Source organism: Neofelis nebulosa, chromosome 4, assembly GCF_028018385.1.
Source record: "Neofelis nebulosa isolate mNeoNeb1 chromosome 4, mNeoNeb1.pri, whole genome shotgun sequence".
NCBI lineage: Eukaryota > Metazoa > Chordata > Mammalia > Carnivora > Felidae > Neofelis > Neofelis nebulosa.
In genome coordinates this window covers 120682678-120700060 of record NC_080785.1, presented here as the reverse complement: position 1 = coordinate 120700060, position 17383 = coordinate 120682678, and the positions used below count along the sequence as shown (strand labels likewise).

The 17383-nt window shown below is 40.1% G+C and overlaps 1 protein-coding gene across 4 annotated transcripts in view; it reads left to right on the top strand.

Moving 5' to 3' along the window:
- GRM7 (glutamate metabotropic receptor 7) overlaps positions 1–17383 on the top strand; it is an 898633-nt gene that overhangs the window by 549038 nt on the left and 332212 nt on the right. For all 4 annotated transcript variants that reach the window (XM_058726145.1, XM_058726142.1, XM_058726143.1 and 1 more), the window contains exon 5: positions 11036–11176. In XM_058726145.1, coding sequence (XP_058582128.1) covers positions 11036–11176 — 141 coding nt within the window. The remainder of the gene's footprint in view (positions 1–11035; positions 11177–17383) is intronic.

Here is a 17383-nt window from a genome sequence, read left to right as displayed (position 1 = left end):
CTGGCGAGCGCCTTTGTTCCCCGCCAAGCTGAGCTCTGCCGTCCGGGGGCTCAGCAGCTCTCCCTCCCTTTGTCCTCCAGCCTTCCCGCTCTCTGAGCAGAGCTGTTAACTTATGACCTCCCAGACGCTAAGTCGCACTTGCTGTCAGAACACAGTCCGTCCGGCCCCTCCGCTTTTGCCAGCCCGACTCGGGGGCTCTGCTTGGCCGGCGAGCCGCCCCTCCGCCCCGGCTCCCTCCCGCCAGTCCGTGGAGCGCGCACCGCCTCGCCGCCTTTCCTACCCTCTTCCGTGGGCCTCTCGTCTGCGCTTGGCTCCGGAGACTCCGTTCTGCTAATCCTCTGGTGGTTTTCTCGGTTCTTTAGGCAGGTGTAGGTGTAATCTAAGTGATCAGCAGGACGCGCGGTGAGCCCAGCGTCCTCCTACGCCGCCATCTTCCGGCTAGCCTTTGTATTTTAAATCTTTACATCCTTCTCTAAGCTAGGTACAACTGTATTCATTTAGTAGATGACATAAAGACACAACTTTTATTTTTTTTCCAGAATAAGTGAATGAATGCATGCATGCGTGCATAAATGAATGAAATAGCAAATGACTGAACGAATATCCAGTTCAACAATAAAATATAAACAGTGAGCCACTGACTTAGCATAAGTGAAGTTAAATAAAAAGTAGTTGGCTAAGGCAGGATTCAAACTCAGGCCTATCTGACTCTAAAGCCAGGACTTTGATAGATGAATATTTCATCAAGAGTTCCTGGTGTTATGAGGCACTGGGGTGACTCAGTTGGCTAAGTGTTCAACTCTTGATTTCGGCTCAGGTCATTATCTCAGGGTCATGAGATCAAGGCCCACATAGGGCTCTGTGTAGCCCTCTGTTCCTCCCGTGCACACCCCTGTGTTCTCACTTGCTCTCTCTCCTTCTCTGAATGAATGAATGAATGAATGGAGTCCCTGGTGTTAAAGTTCAAATTTTTTTGAATTTCCTCTTCTTGTACTCTCTTTTCTCACTTTACATGTCTGTGTTAATTTTCTTTTAAGTTAGCTAACATCTGCACTCTTATTATATGCCATTCATTATTGTCACCACTGCATATATTCTCACATGGAAGCCTCTTAACAATCCTATATTATCATCATCCTCATTTTACAGACTGAGAAACTTAGATTGGTTTGCTCATTTGCTCAAGGTCATCTAGCTAGCAAGTGACAAAGCTAGGAATTGAATCCTAGAATTCTAGTTTAGGACTCTGCTTTTAGGCATTCTAATGCTAAAACTATCAATTTAATATGTACTGTTTATACCCATATTCGTTCCTATATACGTGTACTGAGATTACATAAAATGCCCTTCTGCTTCCCAGACAATTTAAAAGAGTGAAAAATGGCAGGCATTCTAGAATTATATAATAGGCAACAGCCCTTTGGAGACATTTTGTGGAATAATATTGCAAGCATTATTCCTTCTACCTCATCCATAACACCTCCCATGGGATTTTTCTTCTTTGTGGGATAATTTCCATTGCAATAATTCTTATTTGTTTTCTCAAAAATAATGGCTGGTTTCACCAGTAGATGCAGCCAGCAAATTTGGGGGTGCATCTGAAAGCCTAGACTTATCCCACTAGATTAGTAATGATTTTCTTGCCAAACTGACTCAACATGTCTCCAACTTTAGTTTACTTCAATAAGTGTTTACAGGCAATTGGGAAGGTGGAGATGAGCAGGGCACAATCTACCCGCTTGGAGCTCAATGTCTGGAGAGAGAGAGAGAGAGAGAGAGAGAGAGAGAGAGAGAGAGAGAGAGAGAGAGAGAGACAAGGACATGCTCTCCCACAGCACTGTGCAGGTGCAGTTAGGGCCACGTGCCCAGGGAATGGGGAGCATATTGGGTGTCGCTGGACCCCACTGTGGATGTCCTGTGCAGGTGGCATCACACCAATGGTGGAGGATGTCTGGTGTCTGCAACTGTTCAAAATCCCTTGTCTTGCAGAGATGGGAAACCCCAATTCACTTACTATGGTTAAATTCATGCAATGCTTCCCACATTTTTTGTGGGGCTAATGCAGTGTTATATTACTAACTGCAATGCAATCTGATCATTATCCAATTATGCAATCAGTTGCTAGTTATTATTATTATTAATAGGGTAACATGTTTCTAGTGATTTGAAACATTACCTTTATTTGCTAGTATATGCAATTCCCATGCACAGGGAAGTCTTTCTGGGCTTTTCATTCTATCCCAATAGTTCACTAATTTCTTTATCCTTGTGTCAGGACTTTTTTTTCTCTTTTAAATCATAGAAAATTTACAATCTGTTGTTACACTATCTTACCTGATAGTGTGCCCTCCTCACCTTCACCTCCAATCCTCAGCACCCCCAAATACTCATGCTGTGGTGTTCTCCTTTTCAGAGGTCTCCTGATTCTTCTATTTTTTTTCCATACAAACTTTGAAAGTAATTTGCTCCAGGGGAAAAAAAGATGTTAATATTTTTATCAAAATCATGTAAAAGGTACAATTTAGCTTTGAGAGAATTGACGTAAGGGAAACTTTTAAAAAATAATTAATTAATTAGAACAGAACTCTTGAAGGACAAAAGTCAACTTGATTACACAGAAGGATACATTTCTTTGTTGTTTTTGTTATTCTTTTAATTATAGTCTTCTCTTCCACTACATCTTTTAAGTGATTATTTTTTGCATATAGGAGGATAGATTTCTCTGTGTAATTTTAAATCCTGCTTCTTCCCCAACTTCCCTTTGTTCTTGATAGCTTTTTCATGGGTATATTCTCAGTGGCCTGAATACTCAATTCAGTGGAGATTGTATACCATTCACATTGCTGCAAATGCCTGTTGAAGAAAGGGGCAATGCATTTCTTGGTGGTGGAAATTTCTGTGTCTACCATGACAGTACATGTCTTACAAATGTGAAAAGAAGCCAGGCTGAAGCCATCAGAGGTGGTGGGAGAGTACTGTGAACCAGAGAGCTCAGGCTCATCTTAAGGGAATAGCCATTCTTCAGAACCCAACTGCTGCCACATGGGAATGGGGTCTGTGTGACAAGATCTTCTGACCTTACAAGCAAAGCCAGAAATTAGGACTTAGAAATGAAATTTTCTGATTTTTAAATTAGTTTTAAAATACTCTTGGGAAAAATAGAAAGGACAAAGTCTGTAGGTTAAATATGTTCTGCCAGACATCACTTTGCAACACCTGAGTGTTGTCATTCAGACCAGACAAAGCTGTTAAAAGGCATCTATGATAGGATTTTTTTTTTTTTACTTATCATGAATGCATTCATTCACCAGGATTCCACAACAACTGACCACAACCTTAGTGGCTTAAAAAAAAAACATAACTTTGTAATCTTACAGTTCTGGAGTCCAGAAGTCTGAAATGAAGGTATCATTATGGTGCTGCTTCCTCTGAATGCTCTCTGGGGAGGACGCTTCCTGCCTCTTCCAGCTTCAGGTAGCTCCAGATGTTACTTGCTTTGTGGCTGCATTACCCTACTCTCTACCTACACCTACACATGATCTCCTCCATGGCACTTGCTCTCTATGTGTCTCTTATTAAGGAAACTTGTGATTGGATTTAGGACCCATATAGACAATGCAGGGTGATCTCATTCAGAGATATTTAACTTAATTCCATTTGCCATTTAGTTTCTTGTTATACATTACCAAAATATTTTTCAAATAAGTAACACGAGTTTAGGGGCTTTTGATATGGACATATCTTTTTGAGGATCACAATTTAACCCACTAGGAGTCATGTCACAGCAATAGAAAAAGGAGTGAAATAAATAAAGACCTGTTTTCAAAATCTGTTTTTTTAGATTTACTCTTTTGTTAGTGGACAATATGAGTTCCTCTACTTCTTATTCTATTCCTTTTTTCTCTTGCCTCCCCTGGTACCTTCCCATTCAATCCTCCTCCCCCCTCTCCTCTCCTTTCTCTCCTCCTTTCCCTTCCTTCCTTCTGTCATTCTCTCTGTTTCTCTCATTATCTGTCTTTTTTCTTCTTTTTATTCATTGTTTCACTTATTTATTCTGTTAGTATTGCATCCCTGTGATGTGCAAGGACCTGTGTGTTTCTAAGTCATTAGCACATCCTTCCTGAGTTGAACATAGACCAGAAAGAGCTAAGAGCCTCTCCTTAGGCTGGTGAGAAGGAAGCCCTGGGTGCTCTCTGCCATGTAGGCTGACAGTGATGTTCTAACCCACAATGCATGGCTTGTGTGGTTAAAGCAGCAATCAGGACTACTTACTGGTCACTCTCTTATGCTGTGTGAAGCGCCATTAGTATCTGTCAGTATCCCTTCACCTTGGTCAAGCAGGCAGCTGTGTCCTCTAACCCCTCTTAACACTCTGATAGCATTCCTCTCACGCCACACACTTGTGAGGCCTTCTTCCTCCTCAGCTGGAAAGGTCCCATCCCAAACATACCACCCTGGATGAATTATGCATCTATTGACTTGCACGCTCTTGTCTCGGCCACAAATTTCAGAGGACAGCACCCCAGTTAAAGAGGAAAGAACCATGCATGTGTAGTTGTAATGCCAGCTAAAACCTGGCTTGTTATTTCCATGTTGTTTTAAGTTTACTTCCAAGGTTATACAAAGGTTGTACAACATGTATGCAGTGAGACATTTGCCTTAGAATCAGCTGTAGATTAATTTCAGAACTTAAAATAATCTGTTCAACAAAAAGAACAATTTAATACTAAGAATTTCATCAGCTCCACATACAAGAATGACCTTTCTCCTTTAACAGAATTCTTATTCTGTTTTCTGTGAGCTGAAACTTCAGTGTTGATGCCTTGAGTTAAATTTTAAAATTCTGATAATTTAACCAATGATAAAGGCATGTGTGTTCAGATCACTTTTCTTCTGAGTTCTTATCAGAAAGGAATAAAGTCTCAGTTCACTGGGATACACACACATACCCTTGTATACATATATAATTAGGTTAGATTACAATTATTCTGCCTTCTACTTCTGTCTCTGATTCTGTTGCACCTTGGTGATTGTACATCTTGTATTAGGTAGTCTATTCCTTTCAAAACAAGCAGGTGAAATCACTAGGCTACAGAAACTGTAATCACAGGCAAAGAGTGTGGGGTTACTGCTTGCAGCCAGAGAGAAAGCTTTGGACCATCACATATCAGAAGCTCTTTCTCTATTAATAAAGCAGAGGTATGATGTGTGCTGAACCCAAAAGGCAGCCAATAACATTCCAAGGCATTGCGGACACATGGCTACAGCAAGGTCTCTTTTAGAATCTTGAATCTTTCACAGACAATTTCATTCCATGTGAATGAAAATGAGTACAGGGAACCAGTAAGACTTAATTTATCTCTTGCCATGGCCCTGCTAAAGAGAAATAAACAAATTGCTAAGTCCTGAAAGAAATCTGACTCAGCTAAGCTGAGATAAATCAGCAAGGATTCACTAAATTGAATAACATCTATTGACTTCTGCTTCTGCTTCTCTCAATTGTCTGAAGGGAGCTCTGTTTTCAGAAATTGTTTTTTGCCCTAGCACGGTCAGCCCATGTCACCAGTTTTACCATTTTGATTAGCTCACCCATTCCAGAACCTGACTGTAGAATTGTTTTGCTCTTCGACCTGTTGAATTGTCTGTCCAGTTGCCTAGTGGAAATGATATTTGATGTAGTTTGGTGATAGGGCATTTATTAGAGAGGGAAAAGAGGTGGCATAATACTGGACTACAGAAATGCTCTATAGCCTTGGTTCTCAGTCTTTAGAATGTGAGAATCTCTGGGTTGCCTGGGTGACTCAGTTGGTTGATCAATGGACTCTTGATTTCAGCTCAGGTCATGATCTCATGGTTTATAGAATTGAGCCCTGCATCAGACTCTGTGCTGACAACGCAGAGCCTGCTTGGGATTCTCTCTCTCTACCCTTCCCCCACTCATGTGCACATGGACACATGCTCTGTCTCTCTCTCTCTCTCTCAAAATAAACATTAAGAAAAGAATATGAGAATGTCCTGGTGAACTTGAAGGGAAAGTAACAGGGCTGACCTACCTCCACGAGCCTGATCTCTGTTTCTTCATCAGCTCTCCAGATTGTGATGCCCACCAAAATCTGAGTCACTACTTTATGTATGGAAGTCAAAAACTGGGGTCTAGAAGCAGGCTAATTTGGGTCCAGATTTCTCTCTCAGCCTTAGTTTTTACCTCAGAAGTGTAGATATGGTTAGTACCTACTTCTTAGGATTTATGTGACACTCATAGAGGAAATGGATATGAATGCTTATTATTTTTATAACTATTAGTGCAAATCTCTATGACTAAATAGAAATCTGACAAAGATTTTGATGTCTACTCACAAGAATAACTTACTCATATTTATTCATTCATTACATAAATGTTTATGCCATTGGTTTATTAGAATTCTTGTGGCAATTCTAGACAGCATATACATAGAAGATGGTTCATTTATATCTGTTGATTTTAAGGCCTCATCATCCTGGGAGATTTTGTAATGCAAAATGCTTCAGTATTCTTATGACAAAGCACATGCTGTTCCATCTGAATAAATGTCTAATCTCTGTTCTCCCCCCACTTCCAGTTAAAACCTATTTTTCCCTTTTCTCATATGCATTTACTTCCCCCAGCAAGCCCTCTTTGACACTCTAAGATATTTCTCTCTGTCTGCATGTGTGTTTGCTCCCACAACACCATGTACCCTTCCTTCATAGAAACCATCATAGTTGCAATTTTATATTTATTTAAATGATACTTTTCAAATTCCATCTTCCCCATCAGGCTAACTATCATTCTGATTTATCAATCTGATAAAACCCATGTATGTTTTAACCCAACATTTGTGAGTGTAGAGAATTGTGCCTGTCACAGGGTTAAGTGCTCAGGAGATTATAATGGATGGGTGTGGTTATTTTACAACCAACAGTTACCATTTTACTCCACACAATGCTGAGTACTTGACAAATAATAGCTCATATAATGCTTGTAACAGCACAAAATTAGGTATTAATTTTAATCCTGTAATTAATTTTAATATGTAAAAAAACAGATTAGGAAACAGAGACACAGAATAGCTGAGTCATCTGTTCAAGGTCATACAAGTGGAAAATGGGAATTGTTGGTGTCAGACTCACACAGTGTGTCTCTGATGTCTACATTCATCTGTACACTATGTGGCTTCCTGGAAGGAAGTATGGCTCTCACATGGCGTGGCTGTTGAGGTCTTCAGGAAACCACTCAAAAGTGAATATATGCTGAGTTACTACTTGGGGGCTCTGAGTGTCCCCATCAGGAGCCATGGACCTTCAGAAGAGGTAATGAAGACACAGGGCTATTTCAGGTTACCTTTTGAGCAGCACTAAGACACAGCAGCCAGATTGAAATTCCAGGCTGGAGAGCCCAGCATGGTAACAGGACATACAGGTGAGGAGCAAAGCTTTGGAGGCTGCAGAGGGGCCCAGAGCAGCAATGCTCAGGAATATAAAGACACAGCAAGCACACCAGGAAAATTCACCAGCAACTGATACAGCATGTTCTATCCTCCTGGGCCATCTGCAGGCTATAAGATGGCAAGGCAAAGCTCCTGCCATACTGAGCCAGGTACTGAGCAAAAGTTTCAACTATAGAAGCAAAGCAAAGACCCTCTCATCTAAACCAAGGCATAAATTTGAGGCTGAGAGGGTGACAATACTGAGATAGTATAAATCGAGCTGGAACTGCTCAAGTCCCACCCACTGAAGTTTAGGATTTGCTCAATCATCCTTCTTCTCAAAGTATGGGCAGGAAGCATGAGTATCAGCTGGGGCTTGTTAAAAATGCAGCATCTTTCGCCCCAACCCAGACCTCCTCAATCAGAACCTGCATCTTAGGAGATACTCAGGCAATTCATATATACGTGCACCTGAGAAGCAAGAGCGGTTCTCAACTTACAGGTGAGGTAGGCATCAGGCCCACAGGGAGGAGGAGGAGGGGGAAGGGGGAGGAGGAAGTTAAGTACCAGCCATATACATATGTATATGAGAAGGAGGGGGGGTTTTGGTTCAGAAATGTTGTCCCTTTTCCGTTTTCTGCTGTGGTGTGTACAGACAGCCCTCACAGTGCTTGCTTGCGTTCCCAAAGTCTGTTTATTCACACTCAGAACAGAGGGAGGTTTTGACAGCTGCTTTCCTTTCTTTCTCTTTTTAAATGTTCCACAATCACCTACCTGTGCGTTAGCCGCACATAGTCCTTCCTTCTTCAACGGGCTTTTTCATTTCCAGCAGACACAGGATTCAGAGAGAGGCGTTTTGAACCGGTAGACATTTTCAACAATGGGGTTTTCTCTAAAGATGTTTTCTTCTGAGCTGGGGCAGGTATGTATCTTTGCTAGAGTTTGAGCCATTTTGGTAGTTTCTATTCTTTTTTTTTTTTAATTTTTTTTTTAACATTTATTTATTTTTGAGATAGAGACAGAGCATGAACGGGGGAGGGTCAGAGAGAGAGGGAGACACAGAATCTGAAACGGGCTCCAGGCTCTGAGCAGTCAGCACAGAGCCCGATGTGGGGCCCGAACTCACATACCGCGAGATCGTGACCTGAGCCGAAGTCGGACGCTTAACCGACTGAGCCACCCAGGCGCCCCTTGGTAGTTTCTATTCTGAGGCTGGTTGGAATTCAGAGCTGTGGCATGTGGCCGAAGGATTTACTTCTGAAGCTCCTACGTGTTCTGTTGAAGGCACTTCTTCCTGACGTGTGTGTTGTTTTGGCGTTGCACAGAGAGAGACTCAAGGTGCTGTGATAAAGAGTGTTTTAGTTGTTTGACTACATTAAAAAAAACGACCTCAGATGTTACTGGTTTAACAACCACAGTTGTGCAACGAGAGCTGGTCTCGGCTAGGTGGTTCTTCTATTGCAGTCAGCTGGAAGGCTGGAAGGGCCAAAGGAGTTCTGCTGAGCAGGGTGGAGACTGGTTGGGCTTCTTCCACATGATCTGCCATCCTCCTGTTAAATGTATTCGAGCACAGCAGCAGGCTTCCAAGAAAGAGAATTCCACAAAAACAAGCTTCAGTGAGCACAGGATTTCCCAGTGTCTGCTTGTGCTGCACCTGTCAGTGTCCCCCGGATAGGGACACGGTGCCTAAGAGGCGGACTTTACATGGGTATGAAACCCCAGAAACATGTTCCAATCCGGGGCCATTTCCACAGTCTACCACTGTTGATTAACTTGTTTGGTTTTGTTTGTTTGTTTGTTTGTTTGTTTGTTTCAGGCCGGGTGGGGTTGGGAGGAGGACAAGGGGCAAAAATGGTGAAAAAAGTGAAAGCTAGTCACCAGTCACCATATATGAGTGTGTATATGTATATACATGACTGCATGCACATATTTAGTGTTCTTGGAAACAGGCGGGACTCCTCTATTTTCCCCCCAAAGATTCTCCTTTGTTTAGGTTACTCTATGTAATTAGGTTACTCTATGTAAGTTATCTGGAGGCAGGGTTGTGGGAGAGAAGCTAAGCAGAAGGAGGATTTTCAGACAAATAGCTTAATCAGTGTTGGTATTAGAATGTGATCACATACTGTAGCCAGATTAGTTTCAAATCAGTTAAGGGAGTGGCTATAAAAGGACAGTTAGCCAGCATATACCGACAACAGCCTGGAAAGTGACCTAAGGAATGTCAAATATTCTTTATTTTCCTCAAAATATTATGTAATCTCTTGTGCTTTGTTTTTCTCTTTACTCTTTGTTATTTACTTGTTTCAATTTTTCCATTTATAGTAGGTTTAATATATGTCAGGCCATGAATTTGGTTCTGGCCACGTAGTGATAGAGTTAACCTGATATGCTTCTCTCAGGGAGTTTAGAGTCTGGGGCTTCCCCCCCCCCCTTATGGCCTTAAAGGGAACACAGAGTGATTCAAATAATGTGAAAACAAGTCTATTTCCTGGGGTTGTTAACCTTGAACTGTAAGTTTCCAATGTCTTCCCACAACTACAAACAAGATGCTGGGAGGGAAGGAGGTAGTGTTGTCTTTATTTCTACAGGAAGATTAGGATGAGGAAGGCGTGGATTTGCTTATGTTCCCCTGAGTTGCAGACATTAGTGGAGCTGGTCCTCAGGCCTACCCTGGTGTTATTGAATCTTTTCTGATCACTATAAGACCTTGTGGCTCCATTGGAACATTTAAGGCTGCACTACTAAAGAGATAGAAATTCTCTGCAGACATGGCCTCTTGAGTTTCTGTTCCTCACACACATCAGTTCACTCAGTGAATAGCACTGAGCTTTATGTTAGACTGCCACTTACTTAGGGCCTTTGCAGAAACTTTGATTTTGATTAAAACATCAATTATATAATGGGACATTGCTAAATGAAAGGAGGGCTTAAAATGATACTCACCGGTCAGTAGATCACATAATCAGAGATGCAGGATGGCCTAATGGTTGACCTTGGGCATGCTTTTATTTCATCTGAACCTCTATTTTCTCATCAGCAAAGTGGGAAGGATAGTAGTTGCTTATAGGTTGTTGAGATGAATAAAAGAATCCAAGAATAAAAGAAGCACAGAATCCTATCCACAGTAAGCCCCGAAATGATCAATTATTATCTTGATTATGAAGATGCTTTGTCCATAGTCTAGCATCACTAGAGATAGAAGGTTTGTTGTGTCATTGCTAAGGTCTGTGATGCAGATTTCACTGTAGCAATGTCATTTGTAGGCCACATGTCTGCCTAACAGATTGAACTAGGGATTTAGCCATAGGTTAGCACTGGAATTCTTTCTTTCTTTCTTTCTTTCTTTCTTTCTTTCTTTCTTTCTTTCTTTCTTTCTTTCTTTCTTTCTTTCTTTCTTCCTTCCTTCCTTCCTTCCTTCCTTCCTTCCTTCCTTCCTTCCTTCCTTCCTTCCTTCCTTTCTTTCTTTCTTTCATCAACATCCAAAAGCGTCCAGTCTACTAAAACAAAGAAAAACCATCACTTGTTTTTTTATTTCCCAATGTTCCAGCAGTGGCCCACAAGCAATGACCTTCTCATTTAACTCTCTTTAGGGTTTGATGCCTATTTTACGTCACGCACACTTGAAAACAACAGAAGAAACGTATGGTTTGCTGAATACTGGGAGGAAAACTTCAACTGCAAGTTGACAATTAGTGGGTCAAAGAAAGAAGACACAGATCGCAAATGCACAGGTAATTTCATTCTCATTGTCCTTCTCCTGTTACTCTACGTGGCCAGCATTGAAATGTCTGCATAGCTGACAGAAGGAAGCTTGGCTGGAGACAAATTGAGAAAGTAAATTGAATTTTACTAGATTGTTCAGAAAATGGAACAGGAGCATAAGTCTTGCAGGACAAGAGAAGTACAGACAAAATTGTATTCTTTTCTGCCTGTCCATCTAGCAGGAATTGACATGTTCATTGATTCTTGGAATTCAAAAGGGTCATGTTGCTTTGAATGCTCTCAGTGATAAATATTAGTTCATGTTTTAACCAGGAGTATGAAGTCATCTTCACAAAGACAAAATCTGGCGAATCCCTTATCAGCACCGGATTTAATGGTTATCATGGACTGTACTGTGTTTTTGATTAAAGAAACAAAATACTTGGTTTTAGAGTAATGAGAATTGCACTGGATTTCCATAACATCCAAGTTAATGAGTCATCTGCTATTGAAAATACACTTAAAAATATTTAGGGGGTCATCTGGCTGGCTCATTCAGTACAGCATGTGACTCTTGTTATTGGGGTCATGAGTTCAAGCCCCACATTGGGCATAGAGTTTACTTAAAAAACAACAACAACAAAACTTCCGGCAACCTCATAGGGAACCTTGCGTAATTATTCCAAATTTAAAAACGTGTATGGGATGCCTGGGTGGCTCAGTCAAACTTCTGCCTGGAGCTCAGGTCATGATCTGACAGTTTGTGAGTTCAAACTCCACATTAGGCTCTCGGCAGTTACCACAGAGCCCATTTCAGATCCTTTGTCTTCCTCTCTCTCTCTCTGCCCCTCCCCCACTCGTGCTTGCTCTCTCTCTGTCTCTCTCTCTCAAAATAAACATTTAAAAAGTGTGTATGCCATACATATATATGTATATACATGAAGTAGTCATAAAACAAAATTATTCACTGATGCATTCACACATATTTATTGAGCAACTCCTTCCTGTTGAGCACAGTACTAGGCACCATGATGTGATTTGTAGCAAGCCAGGTAAAGACCCAGCTTTCATGTTGTTCAGGGGGTGGTGGGGGAAGATTGACATTATTCCAGTCATCTCTCAGTGAATACATAATTACAAATTGCAGTAAGTGTCCTGAGGGCTATATGGGCATATAACCAAGAAATTTCCCTTGTATTGAGGGCAGAAGCTGTCTCAAAAGACCTCCTTGAAGAGTGAGTAGGTATTCGCTAGTTAGGAAAGGGTAAGGACAGATAGGAGAATTTCTTACAGAAGAATAACATGGCAAAGAGCTTATAGCAGTAGCAATTATGGTACCTCAGAGTATAGGAAAAACAAATACCTGACAGAAGTACAGTTAATAGGACAAATGTGTGAGCTGAGGCTGCTAGTGTAGACATGTGAAAAAGGAATAAGCCACGTGGGGACATATGTGGAATTTGATCTTTCCCCTAAGAGTACTGGAAACTGGGGGTGGGGTGGGGGAAGGGGAGGAGATGGGAATTGGGGGGGTGCAAGGGGTTACAGAAGCATGTGATGTATTCTGTCTTATCACCTGGCTGTATATCACATGTCAATACCCAATTTCATACTTCAGTACCCTTTATCATTTGTAGTGATGATCTTGAAATACCACAAAACCCTAAAATGTTTTTCTGTGTAATCTAGAAAAGCGCACTCAGGTTGGATACACTAATGTTTAGTTTGTGGGTCTTTGAATATTGGTTATCCAGATACTGTAGACTGACACATTCAACAAACACCTATTAATGAGGAATAACGCATGTGAACCATGGTCCTAAAAACATCACAAATGGTGTGAGGATGCTTAAGTTTAGGTCTTTTCTTCAAAGTGTTTTTGTGAAGGAAAGATAAAAAACAGTGATATGAGTAAAAATAATACAAAATCAACATATTGCATGATTAGATAAATAACTCAGTAGATTACAATACCAGCTTAACCATTCTCTAGACCATTATGTGTAGCAATAGTGTTTTCAGAAGTATGATCTTTATAATATTGTAGGGAAAAAAGAAAAAAATTATTTCAATGTTGACTAGACCTGGGTGAAACAAAGCTCTCAAGAGGAAATTCATTAGACATCTGCATAATTTGTCTATATGACAAGCAACATCCAAGTGTACCAGAAGAATCTAGATGACTGATGACAGTTTTTTGGTTTCTTCTGACATTTTGCATTCTGTAGAGTCTGGAAGGTAGATTATCTTATGCCCATTAGGCCTGTTCTAAGGCCAAGCCCCATGCTCTTAGTGTTTTAACACTGCTGTTTTATTTGTAGTCACATTTTCATGCTAATTGTCAAGAATTGCAGTTAATAAAAATAAGCCCATTATCCTTTTTCAAAAATGAATATAGAAGAGTTTTTCACATCCCACTCCTTCCATGTGACAAATCTCTGATCACATTTACTAAATTACCTGTGACCCCAAATTATTTAAATAATGTCTTTGCTCTCTTTCCTTCCTTACCACTTTCACAGTTAGATTTGCTGTATTGAGTGGAGACAAATACTATTACCATCATTGTGTCTCTTATTCCCGTTATTGGATTTGAATACATGGGAGGTCGTGTGTTTCTTTCTTGTACTGCCTTTCCTAAATCCAACTAAACCCATATTTTGCTTTGCAAGTATTCACAAAATACTGTTTACAAAATTGTGGCCTTTAGCAACAGTTGACCCTTAAACAATTTGTGTTGGAACTTCCGGGGTCCAATTAAATAGATTGTTTTCAACAAAGACATTACTATAAATGTTTTTTTCTCTTATGATTTTCTTAATAACATTTTCTTTTCTCTAGCTTACTTTATTAGAATATAGTATATAATATCTATGACCTACAAAATATGTGTTAATTGACTATGTTATTGGTAAGGCTTTTCAACAGTAGGCTATTAGTAAAGTTTTGGGGGAGTCTAAAGTTAGATGATTTTTGACCATGCAGGGGATTGGAACCCTAACTATGCACATTGTTTAAGACTCAACTGTATGCTTCGACTAGGAAATGGAATAATGGGAGGAAAAGTGTGCTGAGATTAGCTAGACGAGAGGGAAGGAAGAGATGGAGAGAAGTGACAGATGGAATTGTATTGATAAGAGTTCTTGAAACCATGGTGTGAAATTAAGTTTTAATAATGGAAAAGAATGGGTAAGAGAGGGAAGTGTGGATGGGCTTGAGGGTGTGGGTGATGAAAGGGAAAGCTGCTTTGGTAACCAGGTTTTGAAACACTAGAAGAATGGGTACATTGGAAAGAAATATCCAGATGAAGAAGCAGGCTGAGTAGTCTGGCATTGCAGACAGTGAGTCTGGCTCCAGGCAGTGTAGGTAGTGCATGTTCTGAGAACTGCAGAAAACAACCCACCTCACAGATTTTTATCTATGACTGGGCTCTGCTAAAGAATAAGAAAGTCTTGGGGCCCCTGGGTGGCTCCGTCGCTTGAGCCTCTGAGTCATGATCTTGGAGTTCGTGGGTTCAAGCCCCACGTTGGGCTCTGTGCTGACAGCTCAGAGCCTGGTCCCTGCTTCAGATTCTGTGTCTCTCTTTCTCTCTGCCCCTCCCCACTCATACTCTGTCTCTGTCAAAAATGAATAAACGTTAAAAAAATTTTTTTTAAAAACAAAGAGGAATAAGAAATCTTAAAATACCCCTAGGATTTAGGCACACATTAAAATGCCAACTTGTTTTTCTATTTTTTTTTTTACATAGTCTCTTTAGCCATAATGATGAGCCATAATAATTCCATATTAGCCTTAAGTAGACAATGAATGAATCAATCATCTGACCAGACAAACTTTGAGGATGAGATATGGGTCCCATACTATTTGGAGAGAGCAAATACCTGTGGTAACAGAAATGCAGTGGGATCTGAAAGGCCAAGGTGGTAAAATGTCATGAAAGGAAAAATAATCGATGAAAAAATGATACATTATTAAACTATGTACACTTCATAATTTAACTGGAAGCTAGATGTGCATGAATTCTTATAGAAACTTGCCTGAACAACCAGGCGATTCTTACTCTTATAAATTATCCATATGTGTTCAAACAAGGAAAGCTATCGTGTTGTTCAGTATTTTAAGAACATTCAACTTTGCCTGATAAACCAATTCCTAGTTCTCTCAACCTTAAAAGCTAGTCATTCTTCATCCCACCTTCACTGGTGATTGCTTAATTTTCACTGATACAGATTAATACTTGCCAGCGACCCATCCTGCTCATGGCTTATCTTACCTACCATCCCCCAAGGGCACATGAGTTAAGTTTACTGGTGGTTTAAGCTTTCATAGAAAACAAACTCTAACAAATACGACGGTGTTTCATAGTAGCCACACATTTTGTCATGGAGCTAGTGCTACCTATACACAAAATAAAATAAGTATCCTTCTAGATAATTTTAGTAAAAAGTAAGTTCTTCTAGATACTTTAAAGAATAAAATAAGTCCTTCTGGGTACTTCCAGAAGTATACTTCTAGCCTATTTGTTGTCTGGGGACAGAAAGATTGGATGTCATTTTCTTTCTTGAGCTTCCCCATTCCCACCCCACTGGCTAAATGTGTTTACCCTTAATACCAGCTAGTAGATTGTTGACACAAAGACCAGTTTAAATTATGATATTTTGGGGAATGACATGTTTTTATGGGGATAACAAGGTTAAGGAAAGAAGGAAAAGTATACAGGTGGTGATAATTCTGAAAAAGACATTGAGGCCATCTTGGAGTCCAGAAATCACTCTGTTGAAGAAACCAGAGTTTTGGGCATGAAGGAGGCCTGGGTTTGTGTTCCAGAGCTATTTCCCAATCCTCCTGTGAGAGGTTGGGCATTATTTAATTTTTCAAAGCCTTTTCTCATCTTTGAAATGGGAATAACAAAACTTTAATTCCAACTTTAATGGTATCAATTACCTACTGTTTGGAGCTGAATGCAGTTGCCTGTGAGGGTTTCATAAAGATCCTATTGTCATATGTTAGTGCTATAGAAAATCAGGGTGAATATCAAATACTTCCAGGAAAATAAAACCAGGGAATTGAATAAGCAAAGTAGATACAGGAGCTTTTCATTGGGATACACCGTGCATAGCAATATAATAGGGTATCAAAAGTTGATAGGCAGCATGGAACTTCCTTTTCTGAATGGAATGTGAAACTCAGGGTTTAAAGAATTTCAGTGCCATAATGTAGAGTATGTGTCTAAGCATCGCTGGGCCTTGGACTGACTGACCTCCCCCCCCCACCCCCCCCCCCGCCCATGGACCAACTTTTGTACCATTGTCTCTCTGACATGCTAGATCTTTATGTGGTTTGTAGTATCTCTAAGGTCTTTGCTCTGAAACCCATTTTTTAAGCTCAGAAGGATGTTTTGAGAATCTGAATGTGCTTGCCTATTGCAGCCCATAAAAATTACCACTCTGTCATATCTTAGGACTTACACAGAACATTTGTCTGACTAATATTACTGTTCTGCCAACTGCCACTTTGTGGACACTGATTCATCAGAGTTACCTCTTAACTGAACAGAAGGAACTCAGTATTTAGAAATCTATCATCCCATGAAGGGACAATTTGACTTTCAAAGATTTGTTTTCCTTTTGAGATGACAGAGGATGAATAAATTGATGATTTTTTTTTAATAAAAAGCCATTGTTTTCCATTGCTAGTGCTTAGAAATCACAATTCAATTTTGATTGGAGTGCTTAATCAGTCAATGTTTACTGTGGAAAGAGATCAGAGGCTTAAGAGCATACTCTGGTAAATGTTCACATTTTGGGAGAATCCTTAAATTATCTTTATCTGGACACCTCCCTTGTCAAAACTAAATAGTTTAAGTAAAGGTCACTTTCTTGGTGGGGCCAAAAAAGTCTTTTAAGAAATGCTGTTAATGAATAAACCATATTTTTCTCAAGGCTTCCTTCATTTCACATGGGACCCAGGCCCATCAGAGCCTATATAATTTAACAAGTCTGTCAAGACAAAGGAATAACACTTAAGTAAGTCAAGTGCTTTGAGAATCTATGTGCAGAAAGAATTTAGGACTAATTAATTTTCCTGCCATTTTATTTTATTCTGAATTGACCTTTAATTGTTATATAGATGTTATATTGCAGCACCTAATTTACTCAGCATGATTGTGGAATCCACGTCAAAATGTTAAAGATAATGTCTAACCATTTGGTACTCGGACTTTTTGAAGTCCTTTT